General features: G+C 43.0%; 1 protein-coding gene across 6 annotated transcripts in view; it reads left to right on the plus strand.

Moving 5' to 3' along the window:
• Window positions 1-18,561, plus strand: part of LOC141786059 (partitioning defective 3 homolog B-like) — a 152,947-nt gene that overhangs the window by 74,917 nt on the left and 59,469 nt on the right. For 4 of the 6 annotated variants that reach the window (XM_074664760.1, XM_074664761.1, XM_074664765.1 and 1 more), the window contains 4 exons: window positions 5,481-5,598; window positions 6,518-6,665; window positions 7,024-7,109; window positions 12,121-12,165. In XM_074664760.1, coding sequence (XP_074520861.1) covers window positions 5,481-5,598; window positions 6,518-6,665; window positions 7,024-7,109; window positions 12,121-12,165 — 397 coding nt within the window. The remainder of the gene's footprint in view (window positions 1-5,480; window positions 5,599-6,517; window positions 6,666-7,023; window positions 7,110-12,120; window positions 12,166-18,561) is intronic. The other 2 variants (XM_074664762.1, XM_074664764.1) reach the window with 1 other exon arrangement.

An 18,561-nucleotide genomic window follows, 5' to 3' on the forward strand; every position in this document is an offset into this window, starting at 1 on the left:
TTGTACAACTTTCCCTTTTGTTTTCAGTGATTGTACACTTGCTTCTCTGTCTCACCTGCACTGATCCTCCTCTGTTGAATAAAGCTGATCTAAAGCCTCCTGCATGCCTGTCTCTGTTTCTCTGTCGGGATCTGTGTCCTCCTCAGCCCCTCTCCTTGTTTCTTCGGACATGTTTGGGCCTCTCCTTTTGGTTTTTCTGTCTCTTCTCACTCCAGCCTTCCAGGATGTGATGAACATGAATCAAACTCCTCTAGCAATCCTCCTGCATGACAAGTGTCGACCTTTGCTTATTTTTACCTCTTCCTCTTTCCCTCGCAGACAAAAATCAGCACGCATTAACATTCTGCAAACTTCCCTCTCTTTGCAGCACCTCTTCCGTTTCATCCCAGGTGGTAAAGGTGTGAGCAAAATTAGAATCAATCACAAAGTCACACAAGGACTCGTGTTCAACAAACACGTTAGAAGCAGAACAGATATCAGGACGGGCGGACTGATGAAGATATCAGGGATGACAGATGGAAAAAAAAAAATGTTTTTTTTAGTGTAATCTGTGTTTTCAGCTCGTGATGAAGCGTGACTGACACTAAGCAGATGCTAAGTCATAAAATGTGTGTGGAGAGGGGTGAGAGTCGACTGCCGTTGACCTGCACGTTATGGTATTTACATCTCATCTATTCCCCCTTGGTGTGTGTGTGTGTTTAAGGTGTCCAGCCTGTAGATAGATTTCATCAAAGCTGGTTCAGAGTTCAGTTAATATCCACACAGTGGTCCCTGAACAGGCCGTCTGCTGACGCCGCAGGGCCTCTTTCACCCCCTAAGGGTCCCGTCTTTCTCCTATTGTCTCCGTCCTGAGCTGTCCCTCTATCAGAACGAGACAGAAAAACCTTCACTGTCAGTAACCCAGTAAATTCTGATTAAGTCTCAGTCTTTAGAAACACACACCATCTATTTAAGGTCATATTTTAATCATCTAACCTTTAAGTCTCAGTCTAGTTTAAGTCAAATAAATACCATAAGAGTTTTAGTCTTAGTCTTGTCTCAAGTCTTTTAGTCTTAGTTTAGTTTTAGTCAGGAGAAAATCACAAGAGTTTTAGTCTTAGTCTTGTTTTATTTGACTAAATAGCAAAAGAGATTTAGTCTAAGTCTTGTCTCTAGTCTATTAGTCCCGGTCTAGTGTAGTCAACTGAATACCATAAGAGTTTTAGTCTTAGTCTTGTCTCTAGTCTTTTAGTCTTAGCCTAGTTTAAGTCAGTAGAATACCATAAGAGTTTTAGCAACTGAATACCAAAAGACTTATAGCCATGTCCCAAGCTTTTAAGTCTTGGTCTAGATTCAGTCCAATGAATACCATAAGACTTTAAGTCTTAGACTAGATTTAGTTAATATAATACCATTAGAGTTTTAGACTCAGTCCAGTTTAAGACGACAAAATACCATTAGAGTTTAAGTATAAGTCTTGTCTCAGGTCTTTTAGTCTGAGTCTAGTTTAGTCAACTGAATACCATAAGGGTTTTAGTCTTAGTCGAGTTTGAGTCGACTAAATAGCTTAAGAGTTTGAGGCTAGTTCTTGTCTCAAGTCTTTTAGTCTCAGTCTAGTTTTAGTCAATCGAATACTATAAGAGTTTTAGTCTAAGTCTAGTTTTAGTCAATTGAATACTATAAGAGTTTTAGTCTAAGTTTAGTTTTAGTCAATAGAATACCATAAGAGTTTTAGTCTAAGTCTAGTTTTAGTCAATCGAATACCATAAGAGTTTTAGTCTTAGTCTAGTTTTAGTCAATCGAATACCATAAGAGTTTTAGTCTTAGTCTAGTTTTAGTCAATCGAATACCATAAGAGTTTTAGTCTTAGTCTAGTTTTAGTCAATCGAATACCATAAGAGTTTTAGTCTCAGTCTAGTTTTAGTCAATAGAATACCATAAGAGCTTTAGTCTCAGTCTAGTTTGACTCAATAGAATATCTTTTGAGTTTAGGTCTTAATCTTGTCTTAAGTTTTTTAGTCTAAGTCTAGTTTTAGTCAACCAAATATCAGCAGATTTTAGTCAAAACACTGTAAAGGACCTAACTGTTTTTAAAACATCCTGCAAACCCTGTAAAGTTTTTCAAACTTGCCCTATTTCCCCTTCTGTGTCCCTGCTGCTGAGGGGCTATAGACAAAGATGTTTACCTGATAAGTTCTATGGCGTCACATCAGACTGTATTTTTAAATAGTTTGGCCTCATGTTGTAATGATAAACAATTCATAAACTTGGACAGTGGTTTTCATCCTCACTATCTGGAGTTCCTTTTTCATCCTGCAGCTCATCTTGATGCAAAAGTTACCAGGTTTGGCTCACGTGGTGACATCCTTATTGTTTTTCTTCTATGATGTCTTGCCTTTTCAGCGCCACCCTTGCTCTTTTTACCGTCTATATTCTTGCGTTTTTAACCATAGACTCTGTAATAATAAAGGTTTGTACTTGTTCTCATGATCCTCTGACAAGCACTGCTACACATGCTTGAGTATGAGAAGAAAGGAGCTGCTAATGCAGACAGACCAAGGAAAGCGATACCAGCTTCTTTGATACATTTTAACCCAGACCCCTTCATCATCATTCCAGGATTTCTCACATTAATATTGAGCCTCTACCTTAACATGTTGTTTTTACATCCTCTTAAAGATGCTGCACCACAGCCACAGAGTCAGCACACTGAACTTCCTCTTGCTGTTTTCTCCCTGAGCTGTGATCTGTGGGTGACACAGTAGGGTGAGGCAATACTAAGCCTCTCAGCAGCCCATTGTATGCAGCTGTAGGTTGTGGGCTCACTGGATAGATGGCTCCCCCCTCCTCCCTGTTTACTTATTGTTGTGGGATTAAGATATCTGACTGCCTGTCTGCCAGGCTGCTCAGAGAGCCCGAGGCGAGTCGCCGGTTTGTGGAGGCTGGATGTGATGTGATTTATACGTCTCGCACATAAATCAGAAGAGCTGTCACAAGTTTGTGTGCAGATGCATACGCTGCACATATATGAGCTCAAAGTGATTGACAGCTGCGATGCAGAGACGTATTAGCATGTATGCTAGGTTCTAATGATACCCCCGGGACTCTCTGACATTGTGAGTAGCCCCCACCAAAAGCTTTGATATGACAGAAACACCTTTCATTGTTGTACTGAGGATTATTTTTTGTCCCCCTCAAATAAGTGTGTACACGTGTGTGTGTGTGTTTGTGTGACAGCTGTAGCTCCAGTTCCTTTGACCACGAGGAAAAAGCTCCTTTCATCCTCCCGCGGCTCATCCAGCCCCCTATCTCCATCAGCAGGGTGGGGGTCCTTTGTAGTGCTGGATGGCTGTTCGATAACATGCCTGTCAGTGCTTTCAGGATTATCTTAATTACTGTGTTTTCATTGTGCACATGAAGAGAGCCTGTGGTTTTGATGTTACACAGCTCTGCAGAGGACTGTATATCCTCTAACTGTGCATCACTTTATCTCCTTATCAGAAAGCATATGGAAGGAGAGCTCAGATGATTGTGGTTTGGTGGGTTATCAACATACTCACAGTCTGACTCAGACACAGTTGGTGTAGAGTCTACTGGAGATAGAGCCCCAGCAAAATCTACAGGAAAACTGAACTTCAAAATAAAGATCAGAATACTCTGCAGGGAAACTAAAGTACAAAATTAAAGTCTGACTACTATACAGGAAAACTAAACCTAGAATAAAGATCTGCATAGTCTACAGAAAAAAAATTAAGAATAAAGGTCAGCTTTGTCAACTGAATTAGACTGAATTTCAAAACAAAAGTTGCATAGACTACTGGTAGATTTCACTGCAAACTAAAGATTAGCATAGTCCACAGAAAGAGTAAACTTCAAAATAAAAGTCTGCATAGTGTACAAGAAGATAAAACAACAAAGAAAAGATCTGCACAATCTACAGGAAGACTTTACCACAATATGAAGGTCTGCAAGAAAAAAAACTTCAAAATAAAGGTCAATAGGAGGATGATTATACTACAAAATAAAGGTCTGCATAGTCTACCAAAAGATAAAATTACAAAATAAAGGTATGCAGGAGAAAAATCATACTACAACTAAATGTCTGCAAGAGGATGAAATTACAAAATAAAGGTCAACAAGAGGAAGATTATACTACAAAATTAAGGTCTGCATTGTCTGATGGAAGATTAAATTTCAAAATAAGGGCCTGCATAGTCTACAGGAAAAGTTAACTCCAAAATAAAGATCTCCAAGAGGACTGAACTAAAGTCTACAGAAAGAGTTAACTTCAAAATAAAGATCTGAACAGTCTACCAAGAGATGAAACTATAAATAAAGGTCTGCAGGTGAAAAGTTATACTCCAAAATATAGGTCTTCAAGAGGACTTAACTACAAAATAAAGGTCTGCACAATCTACAGCAGGGGTGGCCAACCAGTCAGAAACCAAGAGCCACAAAAACTACTGTGGTACTACGGAGAGCCACGACACAAACGTGGTCTTACTAACACACTTCCTCTCACACATAAATAAAATTTTATAAAATGAAAATCAATACATTTCCAATTTTCAAAGCGAGGTTTATTGAGTTTGTGTGTTTAATTTCGTTCTAGAGAGGAGAAACTGAAACTTAAGTATCAATCCCAACAGATCCCAACGTTGGCATCCATATATATATATAGTTTAGATTGATCAGCACACCACTACTTATAACAATATATATATTTTTTATGAATGGATCAAAGAGCCACACACCGAAAGGCAAAGAGCCACATGCCGCTCGCGAGCTACAGGTTGGCCACCTTTGATCTACAGGAAGACTTAACTATAAAATAAAGGCCTGCAAGAAGATAAAACTTTAAAATAAAGGTCTACAAGAGGAAGATTATACACCAAAATAAAGGTCTGCATTGTCTGCTGAAAGATTTCATTTCAAAATAAAGGTCTGCATAGTCTACAAGATGATAGCACTACAAAATGAAGGTCTACATCGTCTACAAAAAGAATAAACTTCCAAATTAAGGTTAGCATAAAGACTGAACTACAAAGTGAAGGTCTGCAGGAGGGAACTTTAACCGAAAAAATGAAGGTATGAATTGTCTGCAGGAAGATTAAGCTACAAAAAAGACTCTTTTTCAGCCCTTTGTATAATAACACAGCCTGACCTTTGACCTTTGCCCTGTGAATCATCCTCCCTCTTCCTGTAAACAAACAGAAACTGTTCCCATCTGATAAATCTAATATGATTGTTATGACTTCTTTGTGATATCTTGATATCTCGCTGTTGCCCTCGCTCGTCTACACGCCGAGTCAAACTCCTCAGAGAGTTGTTCTAAATCTGCTCAGCTCTGTTCTCGCGTCAGCTTCAGAGGGAACTCGTAATTGATCGGTTGCGAATGTGACACGGCGTCGACAAACTGGTGTTAAATCCTTCTCGTTTTGTCGTGTTGGTGTATATTTGACTCAAGATTACTTTCTTATGCTTTAAATTCTCTTTCCCAGCAGGAACCTTGGGGCCACAGCGCCTACCATGGACCCCAAAACTCAGACCCCGCCATGCACGGTTCAAGTCCGACTCCGATGCTGACCAACAACTACACGTACGGCAACACTCCAAGTGGTGAGCAAACACTCGACAAATCGCTCTCTGCACAATGTTTGTCCATTTGAACTGTCAGATAGTCAACATCAGGCTTGGAGTGTTTGTGTGCTCGCGTTATCTGTGCCTGAGAGTGTGCACACAGTTTGTTTGTCAGCCCGTGTGTGTGTCCATACATGCGTGTTTACCATTAGCGCACAGCGTGACACTCAGCCAACGCTCCTGACATTGCTGCTGTTATTTCCAGGACAGCGCGGCAGCCACTTTACAGAATCATCCTCTCTGTCTTTCTATCTCGTCTCACTCTCACCCTGCATATTTATAGCGAAAGGGAAGTCATTAGCTGTGTTTTTCTGAACGCGGCGCTTGCTTTTCATGTGCTAAAGATCTGACCTTGGAATCATTACGCTGATGAAACGGCTTCTAAGTGGGCCAGATTTGCATACAGGGTATTGTGCAGCTTGGCGTGCTAAAGCAAAAAAAAAAAAAGAGGCGAACAAACTGCTTTAAATTCATTCTTTATCTCTCCCCCTCCTCACCCAGTGGGATGCAGGGAGCTGGAGATGCTTTCCTTTCTTCCTGAGACTCTGTCAGCCCTCCATCAGGCTGCAGTAACAGTCATTTAAATGGGGGGTGCTGGGATTTAAACACAAAGGCTTTGCAGCAGGGAAATGATGCGCTCCCGGGGTTTACACTTTATGGAAATGTTGCAGGAAGTTGCGAGGAAGTTGAAATGAGGCTTCAGAATGGAAATGATGATTTTGTGGTTTGACCTTGCTTCTCTTTCCATAAACAGTAACAATCCCAGGCTCATTTATTTCAGCTCATAGCCGACGTGTGATGGACAACACTCCTGAAAAAGTGTTAAAAAGAGAAAAAAACAAGTTAACACCTCCTTTGTTTTCTGAATCGATGCCTTTGTTGTTGTTTCCCTCCTCAGCCGGGTATCCTGCTGCGACCACCAACGGCAGCTACAACATCTACGCCAACGACGACGAGGAGCTGGAGCAGAGCTTCCCCCCGCCTCCCTCCCCGGACACCGTGGAGAGGATGAACAGAGACTCTCCAAGAACTCCCCCTCGACACAGGTACCCCTACTGTCCTAACACACACACACACACACACACACACACACACACACACACACACACATAATGAAACTCCACACAGGGCTGGAGTTATTATATTCTAATGACACTCAATATGAGCTGCTGTGTTATGAGATAAAGAAGAGCCATTACAGTAAATATTACAATGCATTATTCAGACTATACGCTCTAATTGCTGCAGCCTATTTGCATTATGCATACGTAATTATAGTGATAGCATTATGGAGTAAATTCTGCTGGAGTTTGGAGGCTTATAAAGAGCTATGATACAGTGTTTACATCCTGCAGCAGGAAGCCGTGCAGGAATACATCTGTTGACTTCTCTGTTGCTTCACAGCGACTTCCAGAAGCACTCCAACGCGGCTTTCTACGCCGAGAGGGACAACTTTCCACGCAACAGGGCGTCCAAGAGCATGGACCTGGGTGAGCTAGAAAAAAGAAAGCACACACTGCAAAAACTGGAATCTTAACAAGTGTTTTTGTCTTATTTTCAGCAGAAAATATCTTTAGACTTAAAATAAGCCACATCCACCTGACCAGCTCAAATAAATGTCTTATTTCAAGTTATTTAGAGACATATTGCTCAGCTTGAAGCGAGGTCTCCACAAAAACTGCACCCCTAGTGGCTGGCTGCAGTATAGGTTAAAAAGATCCGTCTCCCCAGTCATTCCAGATGGGCTGTAGTCAAACTTTAAAAAATTAATACACCTGGTAGAAATGTTTCTCACATCAGATTGTTGTTGTGATTTAAAGATTTAATTTGGCTGCCTTGTATTAAGGTCCTTTTTTTTCTGAAAAGTTTCATTTTCATTAGTTATGAGAGGTTAAAATGAGGTTTTACCTCATGTTAAAAGATGATTGGCAGTGGGACGGGATGTGGGATAGGGATGTATGATATATTGGGACCAGTATTGGTATCGGCCAATGTCGGTCATTTTTAAACATATCAGTATCAGCCGAAATGTCATCAGTATCAATATTAGTATCGGCCAATGTTGGTCATTTCTTATCATATCAGTATCAGCCAATATGTTATAGGTATCAGCCGATATGTCATTGGTATCAGCTGATATGTTATCGGTATCATCCAATATGTTATCAGTATCGGCTGATATGTTATCGGCATCAGCTGATATCTAATTGGTATCAGCCCATATGTTATTGGTACCGGCTGATTTGTTATTGATGTGGGCTGACATGTTATAGACATGGGCTGATTTGTTATCAGTATCAGCCGATATGTTATCGGTATCAGCCAATATGTTATCAGTATCGGCAGATACGTTATTGGTATCAGCTGATATGTTATCGGCATCTGCTGATATGTTATCTGTATCAGCTGATATGTTTTCGGTATCAGCGATATGTTATTGACTGCTGCTGTTCTTTTGTATTTTTTTTGGGAGATTGTACAATATATGAGTCAAGAAGTGATTAGACTCTCAAAAGAAAAAATAAATATATTTTTATCACTCGGCTCCACTAAGATTCTCCCAGAATCCCTCACAGTCTCTACTGCGCAGACTCTGGCTGCACAAATAGTGCCAGTGGCGGCGCCTGTGATGGCGGGTCTTTTGGCTTCAAAACCGAACAATAGTAAATAGCAGAGCTGTCCACTCCATATACTGTCAATGCTTGTAATGAATTAAAAAAAAAGATCAGCATTAAGACATTATTCTAGTTTAAGCAAATTTTGAGCAAACTTTCATTGTTATAGACCTCATTTTTGCGTTTCAATAACTTTTAGCAAGACATTTCTCTGGACTGATCAGGTGAATGTGGCTCATATCAAGTATAATAAGACAATTTTTAATCAAAATAAGACAAAAACACTTGTTAAGACTTCAGTTTTTTGCAGTGTATTGTTGTCTGAGCCGACACACAAGCACAGCAGTGATCACATGCCTCTTATCAGGACGTCTCTTTGTTGTGATATGTACCCTGCTCTTATTATCCCCGGCCCTGAGGGGATTTGACCTCCTGAACCCGTAAACCCAGGGGCTTTCCAACGAGCTGGATGAACACACCGCCTTGGCGATGTGTGTGTGAATTAAAGACGTGTGGTTTCCAATCTCGTGGCTTGCTGTGTGTGTGTGAAAGCCAAGAAAGAACGGGTTTATTTCCTCGTGTTAACCCAAACTGACCTTTCCTGTCTCTGTCTTAAATCTCTGATTTTCCCCACCATTTCTTTTTTGTTCATCATGTCCTCCTTTTTCTTTTTTTCTGTATCTCTGAAGCTCCTGCTCTCCTCCATCCATCTCTTTCTTCTCTGCCTCTCTCTGATTTCCAATCCTGGTTCATTAGGTTCAAAGGATTGGCTTTCTTCCTGCAGCACACGCCACTGCCACCCAAGCTGATTGGCTTCCATTATGGACAAGGGTGGTCTGCAGACGCGGACACACACACACACTTGTGTGCATGCTGTTTCCCACTGAGGAGCCACTCCAATCCCCAGTGTTATCTGTCCTCCCCTCTCTGGCGTGCATCTCCATCTCTGGCCGTTGCCAATTTCAGCCTGTTTTCCCGTGTTATCTCTCTGCTTCCATTCATCCCTCTGTTCGGTGAAGTCGCAGGGCTGGAAAAAGGTAGTGAGCAGAGCTGTGTAAACACGGCAAGACCCGAGGATACGAGACGTTTTGTATTAAAAGACCCGGAGCTTCTCTTTCCTCTCCCACACGTCTTTACGGTCACACGAACCCGAGCTTTAGCCGCATCACACGAGGCAGGTTAGCTTTTATTAAACACCACTTGACAGGAAGAGGTGAGCTTCTTCTATTGACCCTGAACGCCTCGGCAAATAGTCTGTTGACTCAGAGATCCCACTCAGGCTGAGAAATCCTCTCACACACACACACACACATACACACACACCAGCTGCCTGTGCTCACATGAAGCAAGTCTCTGACTCCACAGCTTCACTTAACTCTCACCAAAGTGGGAAAGGTTTTGATGCAAAGAACCCAAGAATTCCCACAAGAACCTGAAAGCAGCAGAAAGAAAAGTTTGTGCTCTCATTTGCATTCTTTTGCAACAGTAACGCAACTTTGACAAATGCAAAACAGGAAATAAAACACTCCGACAAAGACGGAGACGACTTATTCAGAGGAGTCTGACGGTAAACCTCTGCTACAAGATTTTTCCACTAAGAATAAAATAATGGAAACTAATGCATTGGTCTAAAAAGCAGCTGTATGGATTGATTTTAGATGCTTTAAGTGCAGTCAAACTTCAGGCCTTTTAGGAGACTTCTGATGCAGATTATGCTTAGTGATCATTTTATGTCTAGAGTGCAGTCATTGGTCAGCTCTGTGAAAAGCTACACAGACCAATCAGACTCATGATGATCGGAAAAACAATATAAAGCCCATATTTTATCTGGCCTTTGAGCACGAGAGTCCCTCTTTTTGATTTCAGCTTTGCTCACACTGATTCTTCTTCAATATCCTCTCCTCCTCTCATTTTCTCTCCCCTCACCCCTGCGTCCGCCGGGAGAACTGACCTCATAAAAAATGAAAAGGATTATTTAAGAGAAATGGCGGCGTAATGAAAACCCATTATTGTATCCCATGGTGCACCGCCTGTGGAGTCTGCTGCAATCCTGTTTAGTTAGATTAGACAGCTGAGGTGGGTGGGTGTTGTTTCTTTTTTACCCTCCCTTTATTATTTCTCTCATTGTCTCACCTCTATCTGTTGTTTTTCTCTCTCACAATATTTGGTTTCTTGTATTTCAGCCTCGTTTTCATTTCCTCTTTCAGTCCGTGTCATTTTGTCCCTCTCTGTGTCTGATACTCCAGCAGGGACTCATTTACACTGTGTACTCCAGCCACAAGATACCTGCACGACCATTTACACAGCTGCTTCTCATTTTAGACTGAGAGGCATCAACCAGGCGGGTTAGAGCCTGCCGTTAATGCTCCTAACCAGTGGTCTGCACAGACTCTTTGAAAATTTGAAAAAACAACAAACAACAATCTCACCAATAAAATGCACTTTAAAACGTGTTTTTACCTCCTAACAGGGCACTTTGGCACAAGTTTTAACCTTTGAAGAGGGCAACTCAGCACAGGGGGCACTTTATTGGGCAGTTTAAGCTCCTAAAAGGGCACTTGAGCATGCATTTTTGCCTAAGAAGAGGACACTTTTCTGAAGGTTTTTTCCTCCATGAAGAGCACTTTAGCCCAGGTTTTTGCCTCCTCAGAGGGCACTTAAGCACAGGTTTTTGTCTCATTAAAGGACACTTTGGCGCAGGTTTTTGCTTCCCAAGAGGACACTTTAGTGAAGGTGTTTGCCTCCTAAGAGGGCACCTTAGGGCAGGTTTTTGCCTTCTTAGAGGGCACTTTAGCACAGGTTTTTGCCTTCTGAAAAGACACTTTGGCACAGCTTTTTGCCTCCTAAAAGTCCACTTCAGCTCAGGTTTTTGCCTCCTGAAACGGCACATTAGCACAGGTTTTTGTTACCTTAAAGGGCATTTAAGCACAGGTTTTTTCTTCTTAGAGAGCACTTTAGCGCAGTTTTTTGTCTTCTCAGAGGGTACTTAAGCACATGTTTTTGCCTTCTGAAAAGACACTTTGGCACAGGTCTTTGCCTCTTGAGAGTCCACTTTAGTGCAGGTTTTCCTCCTTAGAGAGCACTTTAGCACAGGTTTTCCTCCTTGGATAGCACTTTAGCGCAGGTTTTGCCAACTGAAAGGGCACTTGAGAACAGCTATTACTACTCAGAGAGCACTTTAGCGCAGGTTTTCCTCCTTAGAGAGCACTTTAGTGCAGGTTTTCCTCCTTAGAGAGCACTTTAGTGCAGGTTTTCCTCCTTAGAGAGCACTTTAGCGCAGGTTTTCTTCCTTAGAGAGCACTTTAGTGCAGGTTTTCCTCCTTAGAGAGCACTTTAGCGCAGGTTTTCCTCCTAAGAGAGCACTTGAGCGCAGGTTTTTGTTACCTTAAAGGGCACTGAAGCACAGGTTGTCTCAAAGAGTACTCGAGCAATGGTTTTCCTTCTTTGATAGCAGTTTAGCATCGGTTGTAGCCCTTTTAAGACCACTTTAGCACAGGTTTTTGTGTCCTAAAGGGGCACTTTAGCACTGGTTTTTGGCCTTTTTACAGAGCATTTAAGCCCCCAAGATGGCACCTTTGTGTTTTTGCCCCCTGAAAGGTCCAGTAGCACAGGTTTTCTCTGTTAGAGAGCACTTAAGCACAGGCTTTCCTCCTTTAATAGCTCTTAAGCATAGATTTTGTCTCCTAAGAGGGCACTTTAGCTTGGGTTTTTGCCTCCTGAGAGGGCACTTGAGTGCGTTTTCGACACACACATGAACACCTTACCTTGGCACATCACTGCTCCTTACTGGATCACGACACTTATAGGGCGGGCCTTAAACACCAAGGTCTGCCATATAACTAATGAAGGTAATATACCTGACATGCTGTTCTGTTCTGTCTTGTAGTGGCTGATGAGAGCAACATTGGATCGATGGTGGGCCAGAGGAACCGTGAGTACATCATGTGATCCTCACACACATGCACACTTTCACAAAGGAGCTCTCCTTTCTGGTTCTACCTCATCACTCTCTAATGACCACATTCTCATCTTCTCCCTCTTCTTTTAATCTATTCTCAAACATTTCTTTATTCCCTCTCCCTCCTCTCCCCCTGCCCTCTGCCCCCCCCCGGCTGACAAAGTTGAGTTGTGAAGCACTTAGTGTCTGAGCTCTGGCTGCTTTATAGTGGTCTAGGTCAGCAGGCACACGGTGCTCAATCCTCGCCTGGCTGACAGCAGCCGCATTGCATTACAACGACTGGGGCCTGGTTTGTGTCTCTGCATGTGACTCAGGCTGATTTTACAGGAGAAAAGTCAGTTTGACTGTCCTCTCTGAGAGAGTGACGTTTCACAGCGTGAGTTAAAGCGCAGTATTTCTTCTCTTTAAAGCTTTACAGTTCCTTAATGCAGGAACAACTGTTGACTTGTCATTATCTCAAGGAGCAGACGGAGTAAGACTTTCTCTGATGAGTGCTGCTGCTTTGTTCCTGAGGTCTGTGAATGTAAATCAGAGACATTACATCTCATTAATGACACCTACACTGCTTAAACATGGCATCCATACCTATAAAAAGGAGAGAACACACACACACACTACGACACACACTCTTTCTTAAATCCACCTGCAGCCAGCTCAGCCTGTTGCCACCAGAATACAAATGTCCCAGCACCGTTTGTGACCTCAAATCCCCCACACTCAGCATTCCTACAAGTGTCTCCTCCTCCTCTTCCTCCTCTTCCTCCTGCACTCTCTGATCAGCTCCTCTAACCCTTTACGTCCCATGATAAATAAAGCGATCCATTCCCCCGTCTTCTTCTTCTTCTCTGCTTTTTCTTTTTTCATCTCCTCCTCCGTTGACATCTCGGCTAATGCGTATTGACGGGGCTTTTGCGTGTTTTTCATTTTTGCTGACGCAGCGTATTTGCAGCGCTTCCTGCTCACACACACACACACACACACTCCTCCCTCCTAAATGGCCTCAGTGTTTCTTTATGGGCTTTGACATATTTCATTAGGCGGATGGTCTTAAGAGGGCCTGCCTGGCTTCTTTAATCTGGCTAAAACCCTTTTTCTCTCTGGCTAGAGCCTCTCACTCTTTCTCTGCGTCACTTACTCTCCCTGGCTCTTGATTTTCTCCACTCCTCGCCGTCTCCATCTTCAATAGAGCTCTTAGTTTTTTCCCCTCCTTTCATCTTGGCGACCACTCTTCCCGATCGTTTCTGTCCTGATTATTCTCCCGCTCTTTGTCGCCAGGCTCATCCCCATTTTTAGCATCCTCTCAATCCTCATACCCTCTTTCTTCTCCTCCCTCCATCCTTCCATCCTTCCATCCAGCTCTCTTTTTATGATCACTTTTTATTCTCTTTTCCCCAACAGGCTGATCCTTTTTACTCCCTCTGTCTCACTCCTTCTCCATCCTCTGCAGCTGTATCTGTTCCAGCTTTATGTGATTATGGTGAACATGTTCCAAGTCTCTGAGTTTCCTCCCAGCCCAGCTTCTTCTCCCAGTGCAGTTCTGTATTCTGGGAGTGTGTGTGTGTGTGTGTGTGTGAGCACCCTGCAGACAGCCAGAGAAGTAATGAAGAGATAACCCTTCATTCATCCCTCCATGCCTCTCCCTTAGAGTCAAACATCCCCCCACCTGGGAGCTCTGTCTGCACACACACATGCAGCAGCAGCAGCAGTTTGGATTGTGTTTTCTTTCTTCTGCATGTTCAGAAAAGTGCAGATTCTTCCCGCAGCATCAGGACTGTAACTGCCAGAATTGTGCATCTCATGCCGTGATTGGTCAGAGTGCAGCGTGCACATTCATGCCAGGCCATCCTGAAAGGCGCTCACATGTCACGTCCTCTGATTCCTGCATTAGCCTGAAGCTAATGGCTGCCCGTGGTTAATGGGGCATTATGCAGGTATGTGTATGTTTGTTCTCCCTGGCTGCACCAGCCCTCTTATCCCTCCATGCGTTTACAAATGGCTCGCGTCCCGCTCGGCACAGCTCGCTCCAAACCTCATCCATACCCTGCCAACCTCCCGCGCCGCCATAATCCAGCAGAGGTAAGCAGTAATTATGAAATGGCCTTTTAAGTCCCCTCCAGTTATTAAAGCCATTCATCTCGACGGAGGCTAAACACATACGGCCCATATGTCCCCATTCTCTCATACATCTAAACAGCTAAACCCAATTACTGGCAGAGCAGCGCCTCCATGCAGCTCCGTCGTCTGCCTCTGATGGAGCTGAGTGCGTTCAGATGGTGATGGAGGGACACTTAATGATCGGACAGCTCTTTAATTGGAGTGGAGCTTTGATTGGCCACAACATGGATTGGATTTGCCTTCAGTGGGTGTGCAGTGGTGTGAAGTGATTCCTTCTTAAGCTGTGGTTGGAAAATGAAGCGTTGATTATTTTCTTTCTAGGACTGCTCAATATATCGTATCATATGGATAAACTCTAAAAACACCAGGTCTAGATCACCCTGCCACCTTGGTTTAGACTATGTGGTGGATGGAGTCAAAATAAGGTTAGAGTGGGGTCAAAGGAGGTCAAAAAGAGGGAGACAGGGTAACGGGTATGCGATATAGAGGTGATAAAAGGATCCACATGTTACTTAAGATTATCATTGAGGCCAGAAGATGGGGTCAAAGTGCAGTCAAATGAGATCAAAGTGGGGTCAAATATGGTCAAAGTTGGGTGTAACTGGGTCAAAAACAGGATTAGTTGTTGTTAGATATGGAGAAGAAAAAAAGATCCACCTGTAGCATTGAAATATATTTGGAGTCAAAGTTGGGTCAGACTGGGGTCAAATATGGTCAAAGTGGGGTTGAACTGGGTCAAAAACAGGATAAATTGTAGTTCGATATGGAGAAGAAAAAAACAAGATCCAGTTGTAGCATAAAAATATATTTGGGTCAAAGTGGGGTCAGAATGGGGTCAAATACGGTCAAAGTGAGGTCAAGCTGGGTCAAACACAGGGTCATTTGTTTTTTGATATGGAGCGGAAAAAAGTTCCTCCTATTGCATCAAAATGTATTTGGCATCTGTAGATGGGGTCAAAGTGGGTCAGAATTAGGTTAAGTGGGGTTAAATAGGGTCAGAGTTGGGTCAAAAACAGGGTAATTTGTCATGTGACATGGAGAAGAAAAAAGATCCACCCTGAGAGTAATAATATGTTCTAGGTCGGTGGATGTGGTCAAAATGAGGTCAAAAAGGGTTAAAAGAGATGAAATGGGGTCAAAAACGAGGTCAAAAAACAGATTCTTCTGGAGCATGAAATATATTTGAGTTTATGAGTTATCCTGGGTTTTTTATCCTTTCTTCGCCCAATCACATGTTGTGGGTCGGTGTCTGCAGATCCTGAAGAGTGCAGAACAGGGGGCCCCACATGTCATCCTAAAGATTTAACAGCTTGCACATTCAATCAAAGGTGGAGCAATGAATATTAGCGTCATCAGTGACCTTTGTCCATTTCTTTGTCCCACATCAGGACTTTAAACCCGTGAAACTGTTAATGCTTTCAGTAATTCAGCATTTTTAAAGCTTCTCTTTTATTAAAACCCAGCGAGGGGCCATTCGAGCGCTCGTAACTGCATATTTAATGTTTCAGCTGGATTAAATTCAGCAACCTTTCCCGCTTTGAGTGATATTTTTTAACAGGTGTGTGGTTTGACGCCGGCGTGTGTTTTTATGGAGGAGTGCAGCTCGCTGGTTTTACTGGTGTGTGGAAAAAAAATGTTTTTTATTGGTCGCTGCAGAGATTGGATACGAGATCGAAAAGCGCGGGCATGTGTGATTATTAGGTGTCGCGATTCTCGTGCATGTGTGTGTGTCCATGTCCAGGAGCAAGTGTTGGCTGGAGTGTCTCCTTGGCAACTCGCCGTCACCCCCCCTCTCCTCTCCTACACACACACCTTCTTCCCACCCCTGGCGGTTTTGATGGAGGGGGCACTTTCTTGTAACTGTGGCAACCTTTCAGGCAGGCTGCTGTAAAGCTGCAGCACATTGTGGTCCAGTTGATAGGTGGGTGTTAAGACCCTGCTGAGACACAGTGGGATTATATTTGGAGCTGTGTGTGAGTGTGTGTGTGTGTTCTGACTTGAACAACAGCATCAGATTTAATAAGAATAAGAAACATGATGTTAAACAGTGTTTTTTGTGCGTTGAATTTAAAGTGCACACAGTGATTGTTTGGCAAAGCCTGTAATTTAACATTTTTTACTTCATTTCCTCTGGTGTTCACTGGATGGAATAATTACAGAGTTGTGTGGACACATTCGATTCAGGATGGAGTGTGTCACATGATGGAAAACCACACAGATATGTTAGACAGCTGGTTTTATTCGCTGCAGTACGGCGGCGTAAATCAAATCCATGAAAAAGACACCAAATATTCTTCTTCATAACGTCGTCGTCGTCTCAGGTTTCCTCAGTCACAGGTTGCAGGTGTATTACACCCTCTTTCTAAGGTGTCACTTTAAAGCTACAAAGCAGCCTCATGGATCAGTGTTAGTCCTTCCCGGGCCTGTCAGCTCAGCAGCAGCAGCCCACGGCTACGTTCCAGGCAAAGACTTCACTTCTGTCTGCTCCACGCGGCAAAGTCACAATCTGCATCTCACCGTCATGTATGTGTGAGTTTGGCACGTGGTTTTAAAGTTAAATAAGCACAAGTGTAGATTAAAGAGAAGATGAAAGCTCTTTACGGTGGGGAAAACAAGTATTGAATGCGTCAACTTTTTTCTCATTACATTTATTTCCAAATCTGCAATTCAAACAAAATGTCTACCAGACATTGTTATTAACTCCAATAATCCATACATGAAAAGAAATCACAACGTTCAGGTCCATAAATAATGATTATGTGTAATTAAGTACAATAACACAGGAGAAAAGTATTGAACACACCAGGCTGTATACTTTGGCAAGGAAATGCACAATACCACCTGAAATCTGTCAGTAATTATTACTTGAATTTCTAATTAGTGCAAACCAACATCAGCTGCTGTTACTCAGCATCACTGGTTACAGACTTATATCAAAGCACCTGAATATTCCAGTCAGCACTGTTGGGGCCATTATTCGCAAGTGGAAGAAGCACCACCCACAGGCCACGCACAGGAGCTCCTTGTGAGATTTCTGACCAGGGAGTCAGAAAGATAGTCAGAAGAGTACTCAATGAGCCAAGGACCACCCTGAAAGTGCTCCAGAAAGACTTGGAGGCAGCAGGTATAATTGTTACAGAGAAAACAATAGGCAAAGCATCCCACCGCCATGGCCTCTATGGACACTGAGCCGCAAGACTCCATTCCTCAAGAAAAGGCATGTTGAAGCTGGTTTAAAGTTTGCTAAACAGCATCTTGACAAGCCTGTAGAATACTGGGAGAATGTTGTCTGGTCAGATGAGACCAAAATTGAACTTTTGGGCTGTCATACTATACATACCATGTTTGGAGGAGAAATGGCACTGCACATCACCCAAAAAACACTACACCAACAGTGAAGTTTGGAGGTGGAAGCATCATGGCATGGGGTTGTTTCTCATCTCATGGTGTTGGCAAACATTGTGATTTCTTTTCATGTGTGGATTATTTGAGTTAATACCAATGTCTGGTAGAAATTTTGATTGAATTGCAGCTTTGGAAATAAATGTGATAAGAAAAAGTTAACATGTTCAATACTTATTTCCCCACCGTATGTGTGTTAAAAAGTCTACCCCCCCTGCCTGACTTTGAACTTGTTGCAAACGTGAATCCTGGACCTCAGCGAGGCTCCCCACCTCTCGCTAATAGAGCGGGATGAAAAGCTCTGAACCAGGTTGTGAAAACGTGACAGTATCGCTTTCATCTTGGATGACAGACCGTTACAGCTGTGAAGGGCATTCGCCACCGCCCCGGCCTGTTTGGCTGTCGGGCTGTTTGTCAAATCTGTGCACCAGCTTGAATCAGCAGCAATCAGGCAGACGTGATGCGAACGGATCCGTGAGAGCATCTGCTGGCACAGCGGGCAGCGATATGTGATAAACGCTGATTTCACCCTCCATTGGATCGAGCTGGCGATGATAGCCACCTCTCCTCCGCTCATCCATCCTATTAAACCCTCATTATTCATTTACCTCCAGCCTCAAACGCCTGACATGCATGGAATCAGCCAGCTCCTACACTCACACACACAAACTCATATTCCTGCTCGTCTGAGGCGGTCAAGGACACACACACTCTCATGCACAGGCAGTATCATGACTCTAATTTTTATTTCTGTGGGGAAACTCTCACATTTTGCTCTCGCACACTTTCTCTTGGTTTTGTACCGCAGTGTGCTGGCAAGGAGCTTAATTCTATCAGGCTGCGAGCCGGACA

The sequence above is a fragment of the Halichoeres trimaculatus genome, unplaced genomic scaffold (assembly GCF_033239565.1).
Source record: "Halichoeres trimaculatus isolate MK-OKI-2021-1 unplaced genomic scaffold, fHalTri1.1 fHalTri1_scaffold_24, whole genome shotgun sequence".
NCBI lineage: Eukaryota > Metazoa > Chordata > Actinopteri > Labriformes > Labridae > Halichoeres > Halichoeres trimaculatus.